Consider the following 20123-nt stretch of genomic DNA (forward strand, 5'->3'; position numbering starts at 1 on the left):
CTATTACTTGCCTAAGCCTCATCTCATTACACCGATGTTGCACAATAGACTCGGCTGTCCGGGACTCTCCCTCATGATTGGCTGAGACACAGCATTGGTTCCAGCTGCTGTCAATAAAAGTCAGTAAGCCAATAAGGAGAGAGTGGGAGTGGGGCCAAGATGTGGCTCTGTGTCTGAATGGACATACAGAGCAGCGACTCGGCTTGGGTGTGATGTGGAAATATTGAAATTAATATTTATATCAAGGAACTTCAAGGGAACTGTTGTGAGGACTTTCTAATTACATTACCATGCCCCATTTTATATATATATATATATATATATATATATATATGTGTGTGTGTGTGTATGTATATGTATGTTTTTATAGGATCGTGTGTACTTAATATATTTTTGGGTTTAATCATTAGAGGTGGGCCTAGTTACTGTTTTCTGTATCTCAAAAGACCAACGTCTTTTGTCTGTTGTCTTTGGAGTGAGAAGCAAACATTGTGTCTCCACCTGATCATAAGTCTTTGAAATGCTATTTTAGGCTAAGATCAAAGCGGGCTGACTGATTTAAAGCAAGAGATAGACTTAATGAAGGTAATCATGTTTCAGACAGAGAGGCACCGAAGAGAGTCTAATGCTTATGTGAGAAGCATGATGGCCAACTAGGATTGAATTTCAGCCTAAGAGGATTCAATGCCAATTAAATTAGTCCATTGGTGTTATTGGTAGGGATGGGTAGAGAGGGAACATATACATGAAAACTGCCAGGGATGCCCTCTCTCTTATGCCTCATACACATGGTCAGACATTCCGACCACAAAATTCATCAGGTTTTTTCAGACAGATTTTGGCCTGAAACGTGTCTTGCATACACACGGTCGTACAAAGTTCAGAACAAGGTGACGTACAAAACGTACGACGGGACTACGTAGAGGCCAGTAGCCAATAGCTTTCGTCTCCAATTTTTTTCTGATCATGCGTGGCACTTTGTGCGTCAAAATTCTCTACACACGATCGGAAAAGGTCTGATCGGATTTTGTTATCGGAAAATTTCAGATCCAGCTCTCAAACTTTTTCCGATAGAGCCCACACACGATCAGATTTTCCGACAACATAATCCGATCTGACTTTTTCCGTCTGCATTTCTGACGCGTGTACAGGGCATAAGGCTCATGGTCTAAACGAAGCATGGTCACATAAGGGCTGTCTATGTAATGTATCCGTATTATCTTATTTCTCTTTTCTTTTCTCTAAGGCCGCGTACACACGGGCGGACTGTTCGCCCAACCTTGTCCGCTGAACAGTGTTTGGGCGGACAGTCCGCTCGTGTGTGGGCTTTCAGCGGACAGTTTCAGCGGACAGTTTGACGGACAAAGTCTTTCGGAAATTCCGAAAAACTGTCCGCTGAAACTGTGTTTGAGCGAACAGTCCGCCCGTGTGTAGGCTACTTTCGAAATGAGCAAACTGTTCCCGCTCGGAGGAAAGTCTGCTCATTTCGAGCGCGTGTGAAGGTAGGCGGGGCCCGCGACAGAGACGTCGCGGGCTCCGCCGCCTGGAATGGGCTTAAAGGGGAACCCCAACGCCGAAAAAAATCGGCGTGGGGGTTCCCCCAAAGTCCACAACAGACCCTTGTCCGAGCACGCTACCCGGCCGGCCAGGAAAGGGGGGCGAGCGAGCGCGCCCCCCCTCCTGAGCCGTACCAGGCCGCGTGCCCTCAACATGGGGGGTGCCTTGGGGAAGGGGGGGCCGCGCGGCCCCCCCCACCCCAAAGCACCTTGTCCCCATGTTGATGAGGACAAGGGCCTCTTCCCGACAACCCTGGCCGTTGGTTGTCGGGGTCTGCGGGCGGGGGGCTTATCGGAATGCGGGAGCCCCCTTTAAGAAGGGGGCCCCCGGATACCGGCCCCCCACCCTATGTGAATGAGTATGGGGTACAATGTACCCCTACCCATTCACCTGTGAAATAAAGTACAAAAAAAAACACAACACAGAGAAAAAATATTTTATTGCACAGCTCCGGGGGTCTTCCGTCTTCGGGGGTCTTCTCGCCGGACTCCTCCGCTATCTTCGTGTAGCTCTTTTACTAGCGGAGGAGCCCGGCTTTCTTCCTCCCCGCCGCCGGCCTCTTCTCCCGACTTCGGGGGTCTTGTCCCCCTCTTCGGTTCTTCTGCCGGGCCACCGCGCCTTCTTGTAGCTCTTTTGCAGGCGGTGGCCCGGTCTTCTGTCGCCGCTGCCTTCCGTTCTTCTGTCGCCGCCTTCGGTTCTTCTGCCGGGCCACCGCGCCTTCTTGTAGCTCTTTTACAGGCGGTGGCCCGGTCTTCTGTCGCCGCTGTCGCTGTCGCCGCCTTCCGTTCTTCTTCTTCTTCTTGTTCTTCTTCTTCTTCCCCAGGAGATGTTGACACGTCGCTCTCTCCGGCCGGAATGCCAGAGCCGCGCTGTGCGGTCACTTATATAGTGACAATGGGGCGGTGTCACATGGTATATGTCACATGGGTTGGTCACATGGGTTGATGTCACATGGGGACTATGACATCGTAAGGGGGCGGGGTCACCATGTGACCAACCCATGTGACATATACCATGTGACACCGCCCCATTGTCACTATATAAGTGACCGCACAGCGCGGCTCTGGCATTCCGGCCGGAGAGAGCGACGTGTCAACATCTCCTGGGGAAGAAGAAGAAGAACAAGAAGAAGAAGAAGAACGGAAGGCGGTGACGGCGACAGCGACAGCGGCGACAGAAGACCGGGCCACCGCCTGTAAAAGAGCTACAAGAAGGCGCGGTGGCCCGGCAGAAGAACCGAAGGCGGCGACAGAAGAACGGAAGGCAGCGGCGACAGAAGACCGGGCCACCGCCTGCAAAAGAGCTACAAGAAGGCGCGGTGGCCCGGCAGAAGAACCGAAGAGGGGGACAAGACCCCCGAAGTCGGGAGAAGAGGCCGGCGGCGGGGAGGAAGAAAGCCGGGCTCCTCCGCTAGTAAAAGAGCTACACGAAGATAGCGGAGGAGTCCGGCGAGAAGACCCCCGAAGACGGAAGACCCCCGGAGCTGTGCAATAAAATATTTTTTCTCTGTGTTGTGTTTTTTTTTGTACTTTATTTCACAGGTGAATGGGTAGGGGTACATTGTACCCCATACTCATTCACATAGGGTGGGGGGCCGGTATCCGGGGGCCCCCTTCTTAAAGGGGGCTCCCGGATTCCGATAAGCCCCCCGCCCACAGACCCCGACAACCAACGGCCAGGGTTGTCGGGAAGAGGCCCTTGTCCTCATCAACATGGGGACAAGGTGCTTTGGGGTGGGGGGGCCGCGCGGCCCCCCCTTCCCCAAGACACCCCCCCATGTTGAGGGCACGCGGCCTGGTACGGCTCAGGAGGGGGGGCGCGCTCGCTCGCCCCCCTTTCCTGGCCGGCCGGGTAGCGTGCTCGGACAAGGGTCTGTTGTGGACTTTGGGGGGACCCCACGCCGATTTTTTTCGGCGTTGGGGTTCCTCTTTAAGTCCATTCCAGGCGGCGGAGCCCGCGACGTCTCCTTCGCGGGCCCCGCCTACCTGTACACGCGCTCGAAATGGGCGGATTTGCCTCCGCCTTACGTGGGCGAGTCCGTTCATTTCAAAAGTTGAGCGAACTGTTTGGCAAACAGTTCGCTGAAACAGTCCGCTCAAAAAAGTGCCGTGTGTGGCCATGTCCGTCCATGCTAATTTTGAGCGGACTGTTTGCCGAAACTGTTTGACAAACAAAGTTGGGCGAACAGTCCGCCCGTGTGTACGCGGCCTAACTTTTTCTATCCTAGGATTTGCCTTGATACCGTGATAGCATGTGTATGTCAATTGTAACCATATCTCCTTTTTGCATTAATTATCTTTGTAGACTGGCAACACTGTATTTGGACCGAATATTCTAACATTTCTTTTCTGTATAAATAAATTTGATCCTTGCATTTTAGTACCACTGTCAATCCTTACTGATTTCATGGGGTATAGCTGCAATCGCATTGGTTGATACATATGGAGATAAAAGGTTTTAATCACGTATGTTATGTATCATTAAGCATTTAAGTGAGGTAGGTAACAGGTGCCCCCATAGCCAGCTACTTGCCATCGGCCACTTGGCAGGAGGAAGGGGTCAGGAGTGCCGGCGAGGCACCCAAGAGGAGAGGATCTGGGCTTCTCTGTGCAAAATGATTGCACAGAGCAGGAAGTATAAAATGTAGAATACAATAAGCAGCAGGCACTGTATTATCTTTCCAAACTGTGGGAAATATTGAAAATTGTTTAGTATGATTATTATGTCTTCACAATTAAAGCAACCTAAAGGACATCATCACTGTTCAATATGTTAGCATTTAAAAAAAAATGCTGAGAGGATGGCAGTGGTAGTATTGGGACATTAGCATATACAAGTGTAACTTGGTAAGTTTCTCTAACTTTTTCTAACCTAAAAAGTTTCTTCTGCCAGAAAAGCACTTCTATAAACCTTACCCATCTTCCCACCTAAACATTTATCCAACGTCTAAAATAAGGCCTTACATCTTAAAGTAGAATTAAAAGCATTTTTTTCATTTTGGATAGCACAAGGGACAGTTATAGCCCCTGCCAGTTTTTTTGAAATCTGTCTCTCATTGGGGAGATTTCACTTAACTATCTGTCCCATAGCCAAAACAGGAAGTGTGGTGAATCACTTGTCACCAGTGTCACCGGAACTATTGGAACACTGGATGATGAGGACCATTTCTGTTCTGGAGACAACCAAAAATGTAGAATTTTCTTTCACATTTACTCTCTAAAAAAATGGTAAACTGGACAAATAGAGAGCATGAATGTCCCTGATGGAGGGCACATGAAGCAATAAACATGTAACACATGTTCTAATACCTCTCCCCTATAACTAGGAAAAAAAGTTTTACCTTTAGTTTACAAACTTTCCCCATAACATTTAACCCTTAGCAGTTAATAGGTTCCCAGCAATTTCCCAATCATCTTTCCAATTCAATTAAACTGAGACAACACAAAATATAGCCAACTACAGACCTAAAATGTAAAAAAAAAAAAAAAAAAAAAGAATAAGTAAACAATTAAGACTGTGCTATAAGCACCATGAGAAGAAAAGTGTGTAAGTAGGCATAAATAGATCTTTGGGATTGATTTTTAGATTTCAATATAAACCTTATAAGGTGGGATGAAAGGATGTGATACTTCCTGTTACAGAGAGATATGGGATATCAGCTAACAAAGTCAATAATGGTCAAAACAAATCAAGTAAGTTACATCCAGTTCCCGGTTTCAGTTGACACCACTAACAAGATAAAAATAATTCTAATCTGGTTACCAAGGAAATAACATTATTGAATCACTCAATTTCAGTTGAAAGGCGAAAACTAGCTGGAGAATGGGAGCAATAAAGCAAAATCCCCTTTGCATACCTTGGTAAGATCCATTCCAAGCTTGAGCTGTGAGATAAGGTGGAGGATTACACTACGCTGATCTTCCATGACGCCTAAATCTTCTTCCTCATTATCTTCGGTGTCCGTCAGCTCATCTTCAGCCTCCAGAGGACCAGTCTGCAGAAGAAAGGGAAAAACATACACAGTGCTCTGTTATTGCTTCAAAACTCCAGGAATTTTACAGGAGCATTTCTTAATCTTGATTGTTTTTCTGCCCTTCAATTGCTTTCAGGAGATATACTGTATAGGTTTTGAAGCTCTATGTATCACAAATCCTTTATGAGGCAAGGCTTAAGATACTTTGTCCACCTGTTATTTTAAAGTCTCCCTTATACTTATCTGACACAAACACGAAAGTTGTCAGATCTAGTGATGAAACAGAATAGGTACGCAGACCGCAAGTCTGGCACTCATTTGTAACATACAAAATGGGTCTTGCTTATCGCAACATCAAGCGGGATAAAAACAACGCAATTTGGCCTTTGGACATTTTTCAGTTCATACTTGGTCTTAATCATATCATGCTGCACTATGGGTAACCGTGTCCCCATAACGGTGCAGGGCAGGGATATGCAATTAGCGGACCTCCAGCTGTTGCAGAACTACAAGTCCCATGAGGCATAGCAAGACTATGACAGCCACAAGCATGACACCCAGAGGCAGAGACATGATGGGACTTGTAGTTTTGCAACAGCTGGAGGTCCGCTAATTGCATATCCCTGGTGTAGGGAAACATAAAAATCAGGAACAGACATTTACATTTATTTTAATATAGTTACATAGTTCTTAAAATAAAAACCACAAGAAAGACCTCTGCATTGCACCACTAACCCATTGGCTCCAAATTTGACAGTGGCACATACATAAATGGTGGAGTTACATGGATTTGACTACTTATTGTTCCAAGGATATCCGTTTAAAGCAAGTATACGTCATTCAAGACTAAGTTACCCACGTATTTAACCTGACCAGTTTAACCAACAGAAACCATTTTTCCAAAGTGATCCATTAACACAGAACTTAACCTGGTGCTAATCCAAATGCCATATTTTAACAAAATGTTTGTTTTGTATAATACACAAATATATACAAAAAAAATCTACGGCTTTAAAAGCAATTCCAGGCAACAAGTGGAATGAGCTACAAATTCTGTCCAATAAACACTACAAACACTACCCACTGCCCAAAGGGAGAATGCAGCTGCATCAGAAACGGTCATCAGTGGCTAAGAAAATTTTGATTTTGAATGATCAGTGCAAACAAACATGTTCAAACACTGGAATGAATGCACAATCTATGCCTTTTCTTTTGTATGCTAAAGCCAATTCTTTCCAAAGCCACTGTTAAATGAGGCACAAAATGTTAAGAAATGCAGAGTTTTTCTGCTGTTACTTGTGTAAATTCTCAGTTTACAAATGTACAAACTTGTCAAGCAATTGCTTACTATAACATTAATACATCTTCCTTCATTTTTGGAATGTATATTTAAATAAAGGTTTTGTGGTTTCCAGGGTGTTTAAAATTATTGTTGGTAACACTAGAAATATAAAATTTCTTGAAATTTTGAAGCCATGGAATAAAACATTTTTCCCGTTTTTTATAAAAAAAAAAAAAAAAAAAAAGATTGTGTATTTTTGGAAGGCAGTGTTTTGTAACACTTTCTTACTTGAAGATGCTGCTGGAGAAGAAACATTTTGTGATTATCCAGAAGCAGCAGAAAGTGTGTTTCTGGAATGAGAACTCTAGAGAGAAAAAATGTACTTGCCCTTTAATTCTAGTCCTCATCGTTTCATTTCATAAAGTATTTATGGGCACCTGTGGCAATGATGTTTTTTATCATCCTTGTAGCAATTGGAAAATAATATTTCTTCTCACAATATTTGCAAATTGCAGCTTTGCTATCAGCAGAAATTGCACTGTGGAAATGTTTCCAAACTCTAGATGTTGGTCTCACCAACATCTAGACATCAACATCTAGGAGGAAAAGAAAAACCAATGTACTGACCAGACTATGCTGTGATGCTGGGGAACATTAATAGAAATGATTTAAAGATTATAAAGATAAACTAATTTGTCAGCCAAAATGTACCCTCTTCCCTGTCAATTAAGCCCTGAGAAGTCAGAGACTATCATCTACTGTAGCCCAACAATTGCCCAACTGTAGGAGGTACAAGATGGAGCCCACAAGCAAACTAAACTGGAGCCTTTCCCTTGCAGTGCCGTCTAGTGGCAAAAATGCATATTATTCTTGTTTGAGAGCTGCATTGAGATGTCCGGTGTAACTTGAATTGTATTTTAGGATTTGCTTGTCTTCAGCTGAGAGAACTTGCAATAACTTATGACTTTACCTAAAGTCTCAGAAACCTTTCATTAAAGTGCTACTAAAGCAAGGACCCTGCATTCACGTTGTAATGTTTGAAAGCATGATGGACTTTCCCTTTGAATTAAACAGACAGCCCTCTGCAAACTTTGATTCATGCAGTCAAAGGCAGGAGTCGGCTTAGCCAAGCTTGACCTTTTACTGGAAATTTGCATAACGTTTCGGCAGCCTGCATCTCTGCATACACTGGTCATTTTGATATGTGTTTTCACTTATGGCAACCTTTTATCTTTATTTTCTTCAACATTTTCTCAGTTTGAGCTACCCATGTCATGACAGGTTTCATTTATTATTTATCTGGAAAAACATTGTTCAAGTTAGATAAAAAATCATGGTGGGTTCAAGTTGGAGGGATCACAATGAGAGGGAGCGCTACTCTCATCTCCCTGGCCAGATTAAAATTTGTACATCTCGAATGGTGTCAGAAACCATGAATCAGACCGAGACAGGAGTACAATTAAATCACACTTGTTTATTAAATAAAAATAAAAAGGTAAAATAGAAAAAGCGTAGTCAAGCATAGCCAGAGTCCAGTAACCGGATAGAGTAGTCAGCCAGGCCAGAGTTCAATAACCAGAGCGGGTAATCAGGGAAGGGGTGTCAGCAAGCCAGTCTTTAACAGAACCGGAGGAGATGGTTTCTTGTGATGTGACTAAGGCGAAGGCAGAGGTGAAGTGAGCTGGACAGCTTTAAGTAGGCAGGTCAGACAAGCATGATCAGGAACAGCTGGTAACTGTGGAGAGAGATGAGAGCTGACAATTAGCTGACAGCTGAGCAGCCAGCCCAGGGAAGGAAGGGCTAAGCCAGCCCTGACAAATGGTACCCAAATGCATGCGTGCTACAACACATTACAGTGGATACATGTAAATCATCTGTTGTGGTGCATTACAATGAGAAAAAGGTGCTGGCATGGTTTTCTTGCATTCAGCTACATTGCTAGCCCATTCTACGTGAATAGACTGCCTTAATACAGCACGCATTAACAGACAAAAGTGTATTGTGTTGATGTATGTGCATAAGGCACAGTGTCTTATTATGCAGCTCTAGAAATACAAACATGACCTATATCAATAAAAGTCCACTGTCATTGAGCGTAAAGAGTCCATGTTCCAAGAAATGTCATCACCCACAATTCTCCACTGCACACCAACACACCGGGCCTCTTACCGTAGAAAACCAGACAGCTGAATCTCATAGGGTCACAATATGGAGTGAATCCACAAGTTCATATGTAGGATAAAAGAGAAACAGCGCCTCATAGTGTAGTATGTTAAATCAATATATTTTATTAAGTAAAAAGTGTACAGGGTACTCGCATTTAGAGAATTAAAAAATGAGCATGTCAGGAACCTATATATATAGGCAGGAGGGTGAAATAGAGTGAGCAGAAACTCAAGAAGGGATAGACCAGCCTTATTGAAGTACTGAAACCACTCAGAAGTATCAGTATCCTCGTTATAAGGGGATAATTCCCATTGTAAACTTCGAGGCAACATCTTTGCTGAAAAAATTTTCTCCAAAAAAGTAAAGTATTTATAGTTCCTGTTTGGGATTTCCTTTGTATGAGTGCTGTGAGTGGGCTGGATTGTTTACATTCCCACAGTTGTTGTTCACTTCCTGTTGTGATGTGACATCACTTCCGGTTGATTGGGTCCACCTCCAGGCTTAAAACACAAGGAGGAGGAGGCGTTGCTATTTCGCCCTCCTGCCAACAACACCCCTGACGACATTCCTTATTGGACAAATGCAGCGTAGGGTGGAGCTAGGAGTTCTGACGTCACGTCACTATACGTGCTGACCGCGGCCATCTTGTTGGTTGGAAACAAATATTAACCAAGGGCTTTTTGTGTTCCTGACATTCTGGTTTAATTCTCTAAATGTGAGTATCCTGTACGCTTTTTACTTAATAAAATCATCTTGATTTAACATACTACACCATGAGGAGTTGCTTTTCTCATCTTACATATGAACCTGTGGATTTACTCCATGTTGTGACCCTATGAGATTCAGCTGTCTAGTACCAGAGTGGAGTCGTGCTATAGTGGATATATCATGCTTATCTGACCACCTATAATCTAGTGGTCCATTTCCTGCGCTAAGAGGACCGGTGAGTTGGTGTGCGGTGGAGGTTTTTTTATAGTTCACCTCAGCTTGTCATATTTACACTGTGGGTGATGCCATTTCTTGGAACATGGAATCTTTACGTTCAATGACAGTGGACCTTTATTTTCATAGTTGATGTTTGTATTTCTAGCAATGTATATTTGTATACATTTTTTTTTATATTCTTAACTATATTTTATGCTAGCTGCTGAATAGACATGAGCACAATGATACATTTTATATATAGTGCCTTATTAATCTATGGTTATTCCAAAAGTTCTAAAACAGAAACATGATGAAAAAAAAATACAGAGTTCAGTTATTACATTTAGCTTGCACTTATATTTGGTATTTTCAATTAACAAGCATAAAATCTAAAGCTTTTCAGTGCAGCAACATGAAGAAGAAACCTATAAATCCTTCAAAGCATAGATAATTATACTTTTATTAATATTTGTTACATGAAAATATATTCTGATTACTGCAGCTATTTTTTGTAAATTGAGCACGAAGAAAAGAGATTAAAGCTCTGCATTTGCCTCCCAGATTAATGTAGTTATACATGTTATTGCAGGCTGGAGGCTTTTAAGACACTATGCAGTAAAAAAATATATAATGAGAGATAACAAGAAAAGCAGATTGCAAGTGCCTCCTGTGTATTCAAAGTTAAAAGAGCAAAACTTCAACCAAATATTATATTGATTATAGGCTCATCTATATTTTTTTCGGGGAACTGGAGAAAGTGCAGATAAGGGTAACCAAGCCGATAAGAGGCATGGAGGAGCTCTGCTATGAGGAAAGATTAGAGGAACTAAATTTATTCTCTCTTAGGCCCCTTTCACACTGGGGCGGGAGGTGTGTCGGCGGTAAAGCGCCGCTATTTTTATTGGTGCTTTACTGTCGGAATTGCGGCGCTATTCGGCTGCTAGCGGGGCGGTTTTACCCCATGCTAGAAGCCGAGAAAGGGTTAAAAACCACTGCAAAGCGCCTCTGCAGAGCGTCTGTATAGCCGTGCTGCCCCATTGATTTTAATGGGGCATACACCTCTCCTTCACCGCTCCAAAGATGCTGCTAGCAGGACTTTTTTTACCATCCTACTAGCGAACTGCTCCAGTGTGAAAGCAGCGGCTGTTTTAGGTTGCTTTGCAGGCGCTATTTTTAGCGTTGTATCGCCTGCAAAGCGCCCCAGTGTGAAAGAGGTCTTAAGAAGAGGAGATTAAAGCAGTGTTCTGCCCAAAAAATAAATAAATAAAAGCCAGCAGTTACACATACTGCAGCTGCTGGCTTTTAACAATCGGACACTTTCCTGTTCTGGAGTCCAGCGATGTCGGCACCTCAGCTGATGTTTCCATCAGCTGTCGGTTACTGCCACCGCCATTGCGGTTAAGACTATTGCGAATGTGTGAGGCCCCACTCCTCTCTCCTACTGTCCCGGCGACATGGAGAGGAGGAGGATGGAGCCCGAGGTTATGTCGCGGGCCGTGGCCCAGACTCCAGGAAGTGGAAACAGGATACCTGTCAAAGACAGGTATCCTGTTCCCCCCCAAAGGTGCCAATTGTCGCACCGAAGGGGGAGAAGAGACAAATGAGTGGAAGTTCCACTTTTGGGTGGAACTCTGCTTTAAGGGGGATATAATCAACATTTACAAATACATAAGTGGTCCATATAGTGAACTTGGTGTTGAGTTATTCAGTTTAAAGTCATCTCAGAGGACAAGGGGGCACTCTTTACCTCTAGAGGTAAAGAGATTTCATCTCCAAATATGAAAAGGTTTTTTCACAGTAAGACTTGTGAAATTGTGGATTAGACTCCCTCCAAAGGTGGTTCTAGCCAGCTCAGTAGATTTAAAAAAGGCCTGGATTCTTTCTTAAATGTACATAATTTAACTGAGTACTAACAAATATAGGTAAAGTTGATCCAGGGAAAACCCGATTGCCTCTCGGGGGATCAGGAAGGAATTTTTTTCCCTGCTGTAGCAAATTTTGCTGGGGTTTTTCACCTTCCTCTGGATCAACTGTGGGTATAGGATTGAATGATTTTTTTTTTTGGTTGAACTAGATGGACTTGTGTCTTTTTTCAACCTAACTATGTAACTAAGCTGTAAAGTGCACCGTCTATTTGCCTTTAGTAAATCAACCCCAGTGTGAATAAAATTGAATGGATTTCAGTAACTGAAGATCCACTAATAAGAAGATGCTATACACTATAGGATTAAAACTTTGAGGGCACACCCCCGAATTACTAAGTCCAGGTGTTTTCAGTGATAGGTACTGTTAATAGTATGCCATAAAAAGATATTTTAGACAATTGTGCACTTCAAAATTTTGGAAACTGTTTGGGGAAGGCCCCTTTCTGCTCCAGCAGGACTGGGCCTTCGTGCACAAAACCAGGTCCATAAATACAAGATTTGCTGAGTTTGGTATGGAGGAACTCTATTGACCTATACAGAGTCCTGACCTCAACCCTACAGAACATATTTGGGATGAATTGGAAACCTGATTGTGAATCTGGTCTTAATGCTCAACATCAGTACCTGAACGCACAAGTGCTCTTTCAGCTGAATGGGCACACATTTCCACAGATAAACTAAGCACAGAGGCTGTTAGAGCTTTACAGAGTGGCCAACACAAAATGAATGCAAATGGTCTTGGAATGGTTTATCCAACAAGCTCAGAAAGGTGTACACAAACCTTTAGCCATATAGTGTATCAACATAAAAAAAATCCTACCAAAATTGAAGTTGAAATCATCACTTTTAAATTCATTTAAAGTGATAATAAAATTAATATTAGTTACATTCCAAGAACCCAAGAATTTGTTGTTATTTTTTATGTTCCTGACTTGAGTACTATGCACAGACCATTGGGTTTTTATTATCTAGTCTTCAGTTAAAAGTGGAGTTACACAGGAAACAATTTATAAGTCACATATACAGTATATATGGAGACGAAGGTGGAGGCAAAGTTTAATGGCAAAGCTACATATTTAGACCAACTCCTGGCCCCTTTCCTATTCAGATATGAACATTATACAGAGGACTGGAGTTGTGCTACCTGAAGAAAATCCACCAGTGAAGACTAAGGTTGGCTCTATCTGAAGAAAATTCATGGTGGAGCGATGCAGAGAACTCACAAAATTTGCAAACAGATGAAAAATGCACTTCGTTGAATAACACATCAAATCACATGAAGATGTGCAGGGGAGCACTTGGGAAAGTGTTCTCACACCATGTTCCAGCTCTGAAGCTTTACAATGCAGCTTTGCAACAGTTCCCTGTACAGTATATCTTTAATTAAAGACATTTTGGGGCTGCCACTGTTGGCCTCTTTCAAAAAAACTAGTTACTTTGCAATGACTTCAGTTTTTTCAAGTTACAAGCGTGGAACAAGTTTGCTGTAAAAGGTTATCTGAATTCCAAATCTGTACTAGGTTAAGGTCAGTGATGGGCGCATTGAGGCCCGCTAAAGTAAGATGTAGAAGTCAACGTTAAGAAAGCATGACTTCAATCCCCACTAAGGCATTTGGCATTAATATCTGGCCAGTGCTCTCTGTTCCTATGTAATAAAAAGCTACTAATTTCTAATGTTACAGTATACCAGCAATGAAATAGTACAATTGCCACAATGAGAACAGAACAAAAAAAATAAAACATACCAGACCAATATATGAATACAATAAATAAGGAGCAAAGGCAATGACAGGTTAAAATGTGTATTTTAAAGCATGTGAACACAACTGATTAATAAATCTTTTGCGAAAGCTTTATTGTATTTATGAATTGGATAACCATAAGATACCTGAACAGCCAATACATTTTTATTAAAACAAAATGGTATGCAACGGGATATTATTACGATGCCAAATGGAAATAAAGTGTTAGTAGCAACATGTTATAACAGTGAATAGTCATACATTCACTGTATAACTGCTTTTAGAATTACATTTATATACTGGGAGATATCAGATTTCATAAAACTACTCAGCATGAATTCTAATGCAAGGGATTTGTGAGATATGACTTAGTAAAAAAGTCTGATTGGTATCTAGTTTCAAGTTTAGAAAATCAGGATTCGAAACCGATACCTGATATAAATACTAGATCTCACTTTCACTGGCATTTTTTTTTTTTTTAAAGAATCATGTTATAAGATCTGAAGCTATTAACACAGGTCAAACTACCACAACCCCAAAGAAGCTGGAAAATTGAACTAATCCAAGTAATGAGAGTAACATGCATAGCTAAGCTAGATATTTATCGGTCTTATTGCTGCAAAAATTGGATTTTCGACTTACCATAAAATTGACAGACACAGTGCTCCATTATTCAGAACCATAGCGTTATATCGCCCCCTACAGGAGTAGGACACTAGGCAGAAAAAAGACTTGGCTATGCCTATGGGCAGTCCTAGGTGATATACACCCCCTTCTCTGCTATAGGCCTTCAGTTTAGTAACAAGCAGTGTCGGAAGCATCAAAACTCCTTAGAGGGGTGGGTGCTGTGTCTATCAATGAACTCAGAAAATGGATTTTACGGTAAGTCAAAAATCCAATTTTCTCTTCCGTTCATTGACAGACACAGCGCTCCATTATTCAGAACCATAGGGACGTCCCAAAGCAGTGCCAAACATGAGGGGTGGAACAACAAAAAATCCCAAGGCTAACACAATAGAAAACCAGGTAACATGAGCTCAACACAGTACAACTGGAGCCCAACCTGAACAATACACCCCCAAGAGAGATCAGACCCCCTAAACAGCAGCCCACAACACCTTGCAGCCAAAAGAAGCATCCTCAGATGCCAGCACATCCACATTGTAGAATTGTGTGAAAGTGTACACCAACAACCAAGTGGCCGTCCTGCAAGCTAGCGCAGCTGACGCATGATGATGGAAGGCCCAAGAAGCAGTAAAGTAGAGTGCGCCGTCACAGGGAAAGGAGGAACCCAACCCCTGATAGAATAGGCCAAAGTCAACATCTGTCTGTTCCATCTATAAAGGTCGCAGAAGAAGCAGACAGCCCCTTTTTTGGCCCATCCGTGATCACAAACAGTGAGTCTGATCTCCGAAAAGACCCTGCGTCTGCCAATTACAGCCGAATCGCCCAAACACATCCAGGGCATGTAAGGTAAATACCTTAGGACATTTTGACCTGGGACACAGGAAAGACAATACAATGTCCTTAGTCAAAAGGGATCAGAGGAGGGAACCACAGACAAGGGCGAAGAACCACTTCATCTTTGTGGATTACCAGGTAAGAAGTATGACATGGTAATGCCTACAATTCCGACACTCTGCAAGCAGAGGTGATAGCAACCAAAAAAGCCACCTTCTGGGACAGAGCAAAAGCAGAGGAACCTCCCAAGTATTTTCAAAGGGAGGCTTCTGTAGAACCGAAACACAAGAGTAGATCCCACGGCGGTAGAAGAGACCGCACCGGTGGAGGCAGATGTCGAGCCCTTTGATTAAGAGTACACACCAGGGAGTGCGAGACCAGGGGACGCCGACGAAAACCGCCAAGGCAGATACCTGGCCCTTGATAATACTCAAGGCTCCCCCCCCATTAAAGGAAGGTCAAAATCCAAGCCACTGAGAAAGAACAAGGGTAAATGCCAAGCGTTTCACACCAGTCTATGTATGCTATCTATGTCTGGTGGTAAATCTTCCTAGGAGGAAGGCTTCCTAGCCTTCAGCAGCGCCGTAACTTTAGCACTTGGCTCATAACAGCCAGGCCTTCAAGACCAGCGACTGAAGCAAGATGGAATATTGGCCCTTGGGACAGTAGTGGAACCTACCTGAGAGGCAGTCCCCAATGGACGTCAGCGAACAAGCACCCCAGGTCGGCATACCAAGACCAACAAGGCCATCCGAGTCCACTAGAATGATCGGAATCCCTTCGGCCTTGATCCTGCGCATAAGCCGTGGCAGAATCTTGAGAGTAGGAGAGGCATAGATCCGACTATACCAGCCCCACGGGGCCATCAGAGTGCCTGCAGTACCGTTCCGTTAAGCCGGGATGCCAACAGGTCTACCTCGGTAGTGCCCCTTAGGAGACATATCCGATGAAACACGTCCTGGTGAAGGGACCACCCTATGGACCAACACTAGCAAACTGAGGCAACCGCCTACTATTTTTCCACTACTAGAATACATACGGCAGAGAGAACTAGGCGTTCTGCCCACCAGAGGATGCTGCCTTTGTCAGGGCTGCCAACACACTCTTTGTTCCGCCCTGGTGATTGACATAGGCCATCGCTTTGGCATCGTCTGACTGGTTCCGTACCAGGAGCCCCCAAAGTCGACCTCCATGATCCATACATAGTCTGATTGCTCGAAGTCCCAGGATATTGATCGGCAGTCTGGATTCCTCCAGCGTTCAACGACCCAGAGCAGAACCCTGTCTCAGGACACCTCCCCACCCAGACAGACTGTATTGGTGGTGACCACTGTCCAAAACAAGGGGAGAAAGGATGTGATCTGCCAACATCCTAGAGAGCGAAGCCACCAGACCAGGGACCCCCCTGTTTCCTGGCTCAAACGAATCTAAGATCCCGGAGACCCCGGGCACTTTACGCCAGGATCTCACTTGAAGGGAGCTTGTATGGAACTGCATAAATGGAACCGCCTCGAAGATAGATACCATCAAGCTCAACACCCACATGTAGGGCTGCAGGGAGTACCAAATGCGAGACAACAGTAGTTGAAACGCAGCATGCAACTTCTGGAGTTTGTCCAGAGGAAGAAACACTCTGGCAAGAAATGAACTGAGTCAGAAATGAGTCAGGCCCAGATAATCTAACTTTCTGGAAGGAGCCAGAGGAGACTTCAGGTATTATAGAAGCCACCTGAAAACTGAAGTCTGTACGTCGCCCCTCAGGGTAGCCGAGGACTCTGCTCGTAGAAGATCGTCCAAGCAGCCCAGGACCACAATCCACATCAAACTTTGCGAGTAAGTGAGCGGTGGAGGAGAGACCAAAGGTCAACATTGCGAGCTGAAATTGCTAATTTCCCACTGTAAAATGGAGTTAGTGTTGGTGTCAGGCACATATTGGAGTGCGTAAATATGCATCCGTGATGTCGACAGAAGCCCGAAAATCCCCACGATGAAGTGACTCCACCACCGTGCGGATGGACTCTATTCCAACTTTGTGTACCCAATGGAACCGGGACAAGCACACTCTGAAGCAACAGGGCTTGCACAGCCCCAGGGAGAACAGCGAACAGTCCGGGGACAGGCGCCAATTGGAAGGAAAAAAAACCTTTTTGGGTACAAAGCCGGAACACTAGGACATAGATGAGGGCTAAAGGGGCCTTGTCCATGGGTCTAGGGAGCCCTGCTCTCGGCTCGCCAGACCAGGTCCATTGCATGCGAGAAGGACCGCATCCGCTACGAGGCCCTTTCCCCATTTCAGACTGTGGAAGAGATGTACACTTCCTTCCTGTAAGACTCGTAACAATGTCATCCAGGGTAGCCCCAAACAGACAATTGCCTTGAAATGGTAACCCAGTCAGAGCTTTTTTACAAGTCCAGTCTGCAGACCAACACTTAAGCCACAATACATGTCTAAGCACCACCAAGAGGCATCGTATACCAACCGCAGCCCCCAGATCAACTGGTCTGCCAACTCAGCGAAAGCAGAGGGAATCTGCTCCCCCTCCAGGTATGTCAGCCGGATCCTTAAAAGCTGGAGACTCCTCTACAAGAATCATGGTCGCCTTGCTCAACCTAGAGACAGGGGGATCCACTACTGGTGGAACAGTCCACTCTTTAAGAAGGGACACCACAAAGGGGCACCTCACAGGGAAGTGTCTTTGGAACCACAAAGGTACGCTTTGGACACTCCCAGTCTTTACGAACAAATATTTCAAAGAAGGAGGGAGAAGAGAACGATTTTGCCGTGCGGGGCAGTTTATGGGTGCCAAAGGTACCAGCACCTCCGACGCAGCCACACCTGCATCCTCCATCTTAAAAGTTTCCCGCACAGATGTAATAAGGGAGGCAAGCAGCAACTTCTTGTGTGCCACTGCAGTTGTGGAGGAACATCCTCACAAACTAACAGGACAGGGAGTGTGGCCACCAACCCCGCAAGGTGGACCACATCCACGACGGCAGAGGTAGACATAGAATCAGTGCCATTTACTAGCTTATATGCCTGAGAGCCACCTGTGAAAATGCAAAGAACAGACTGAGACCTCCGCCACCTTAGGCCCCACACAGGGGCGTCACCGAGGTCCCACACATGGGACAATGACCATTTTTGTGTGGAGTAAACCTCCCATGCAACCAATTCATCTCACAACAGAATCAGTCAATCAGAATCAGTGAAGTCTTGAGTTAATCCTTGGGAGCTGGGAAACCTTTTGAATACCAACCAGATTTTAATTGTGGCTTTCCAATTGTGGATTACCCTACCGAGTTGAGGAATTTATTTTGGCGTCATCACCATCCTTGGCTGGGGTTAAAGGCAAATACACAGTGTGGCCCCCTATAATAAGGGACCACCTTGTTCCGGTAAGTGGCAGTGTGTTTACACGTGGTGGAGGTGATTCACAAATTTTTCCCGTGTGAAAGTTTGGGTGTCACATCGGTGCTAAGAAATCATGGGATTTATATGGACTATTCATTATTAATTCACTATAATTTGTGATTGGAATATTTTTATATGCGGATATTATTAATTTTTTTTTATTTGTTTATATTGACATTTATTGAGTTTATGGTATGCACTCCTAGTCATACACTTAATAGTTTCACTATCGGGTCCTGATTTTCAGGTGTTCACATTCATTTCAATCAATTTCATTATTATATATATTTATTTATTCACTTTTGTTTATGTAAATTATTTATTAATTCATTTATCACTTTAACATCACTATTTGCACTTTACCAAGTTTTTGGGTTTTATTAGAGTGCTGTCACTGTTTCGCGCAGCTCCTTTTTCTGCCTGTTGACCGAGGGCCTGCACAAGAGGTGCTGACCAAGGCTCCTCACAAAGGGCACCGGCTGAGACCCCGCACAGGGGGCGCCTACTGATACCCCGCACAGGGGGCACCATTGGACCCCTAACAGGGAAACTGGCTAAGACCCCGCGGATGGGGCACTTATGGATACCCCACACAGGGGGCACCACTGGACCCCTCACAGGGGGCACTGACTGACCCAGCACGAGGGGCGCCTATGGAAACACCGCACAGGGTGCACCACTGAACCCCTCACAGGGGGCACTGGCTCAGAACCCACACAGGGGGTGCCTACGGATGCCCTGCACAGGGGACACCATTGGGCCCTTCACAGGGGGCACTGGCTGAGGCCCCTCACAGGGGGCATTCACTAAGGCCCCTTACAGGGGGCATCCACTAAGGCCCCTTACAGGGGGCACCTACGGAGGGTCCACTTAAACAACCTTCCCAAAAGGAGGTCACCCTCAGAGCCCCCACGGTGCCGTCCCTCTGGAAGAAGGTATCTGGCGCTTCCGCAAGGACTAGCATTTTCGGCCGCCCGCCTGGCGTGAGTGCACAGGTCCGTGGGGGGACCGGATCAGGCTAGAGCCGAGAAAGGAGGGCAGATGCCCACAACGGAAAGCAGGGACCTCCACCACTCGCTCTAGGGCTGCCCTGCACGTCACCCAGGCAGTAGGCCACATTTAGTGGAGGGCCGCCGCAAGGGGCACGGATCTGCGGACCCCCCATAGTGACCACCCTTAAGAGAGGTGGACAGAGTGTCCAAAGCACCTAAACCAGAGGAAGCAGGGATGTGGAGGAGAACCCCAGAGGGACTGACCACCCTAGGGAGTACCCGTGCCCCACATGACTCCAGGGAAGGAGAGGAGGGGGCCCCTTACCACTCCAGTGAAGTGTGCAGGTAACACTCCCAGACAGATCCTCCTAGCCACCCAAGTGGTCGTATGCAACCTCACCAGACGTTTTACTCCCAGGGTCAGCCCCTGTCCAGTGGTACTGTGTTGCGGCCGATCTAGTGCGTAGCTGTGGTCTGCACACGTTCGTTGGCCAGATTGGGGTGACCAATGGAGCTTAGTGTCCAGCCCATCGCCCAGTCTGGCAGTTGATTGTAGATCTCACAGGAAAAAAATTTAAGAGAAAAAAAAGTAGTTTAAAAGGCAAAAACAAAAAATTGCCAGTATCAGCAGGGAACTAGGTCTTTACTCCTGACTAGGCAGAATAAAACTGAAGGCGTATAGCAGAGAG

The 20123-nt window shown here is 44.9% G+C and overlaps 1 protein-coding gene across 1 annotated transcript in view; it reads right to left on the bottom strand.

Annotated features, from left to right (window-relative positions):
* Nucleotides 1-20123, bottom strand: part of OSBPL10 (oxysterol binding protein like 10) — a 634297-nt gene that overhangs the window by 164734 nt on the left and 449440 nt on the right. Inside the window, exon 7 of the mRNA XM_077491461.1 lies at nucleotides 5414-5551. Within this exon, the coding sequence (XP_077347587.1) occupies nucleotides 5414-5551 (138 nt within the window). The remainder of the gene's footprint in view (nucleotides 1-5413; nucleotides 5552-20123) is intronic.

The sequence above is a fragment of the Lithobates pipiens genome, unplaced genomic scaffold, assembly GCF_037356315.1.
Source record: "Lithobates pipiens isolate NorthernLeopardFrog02 unplaced genomic scaffold, aLitPip1_a1.2 Scaffold_19, whole genome shotgun sequence".
Lineage (NCBI taxonomy): Eukaryota > Metazoa > Chordata > Amphibia > Anura > Ranidae > Lithobates > Lithobates pipiens.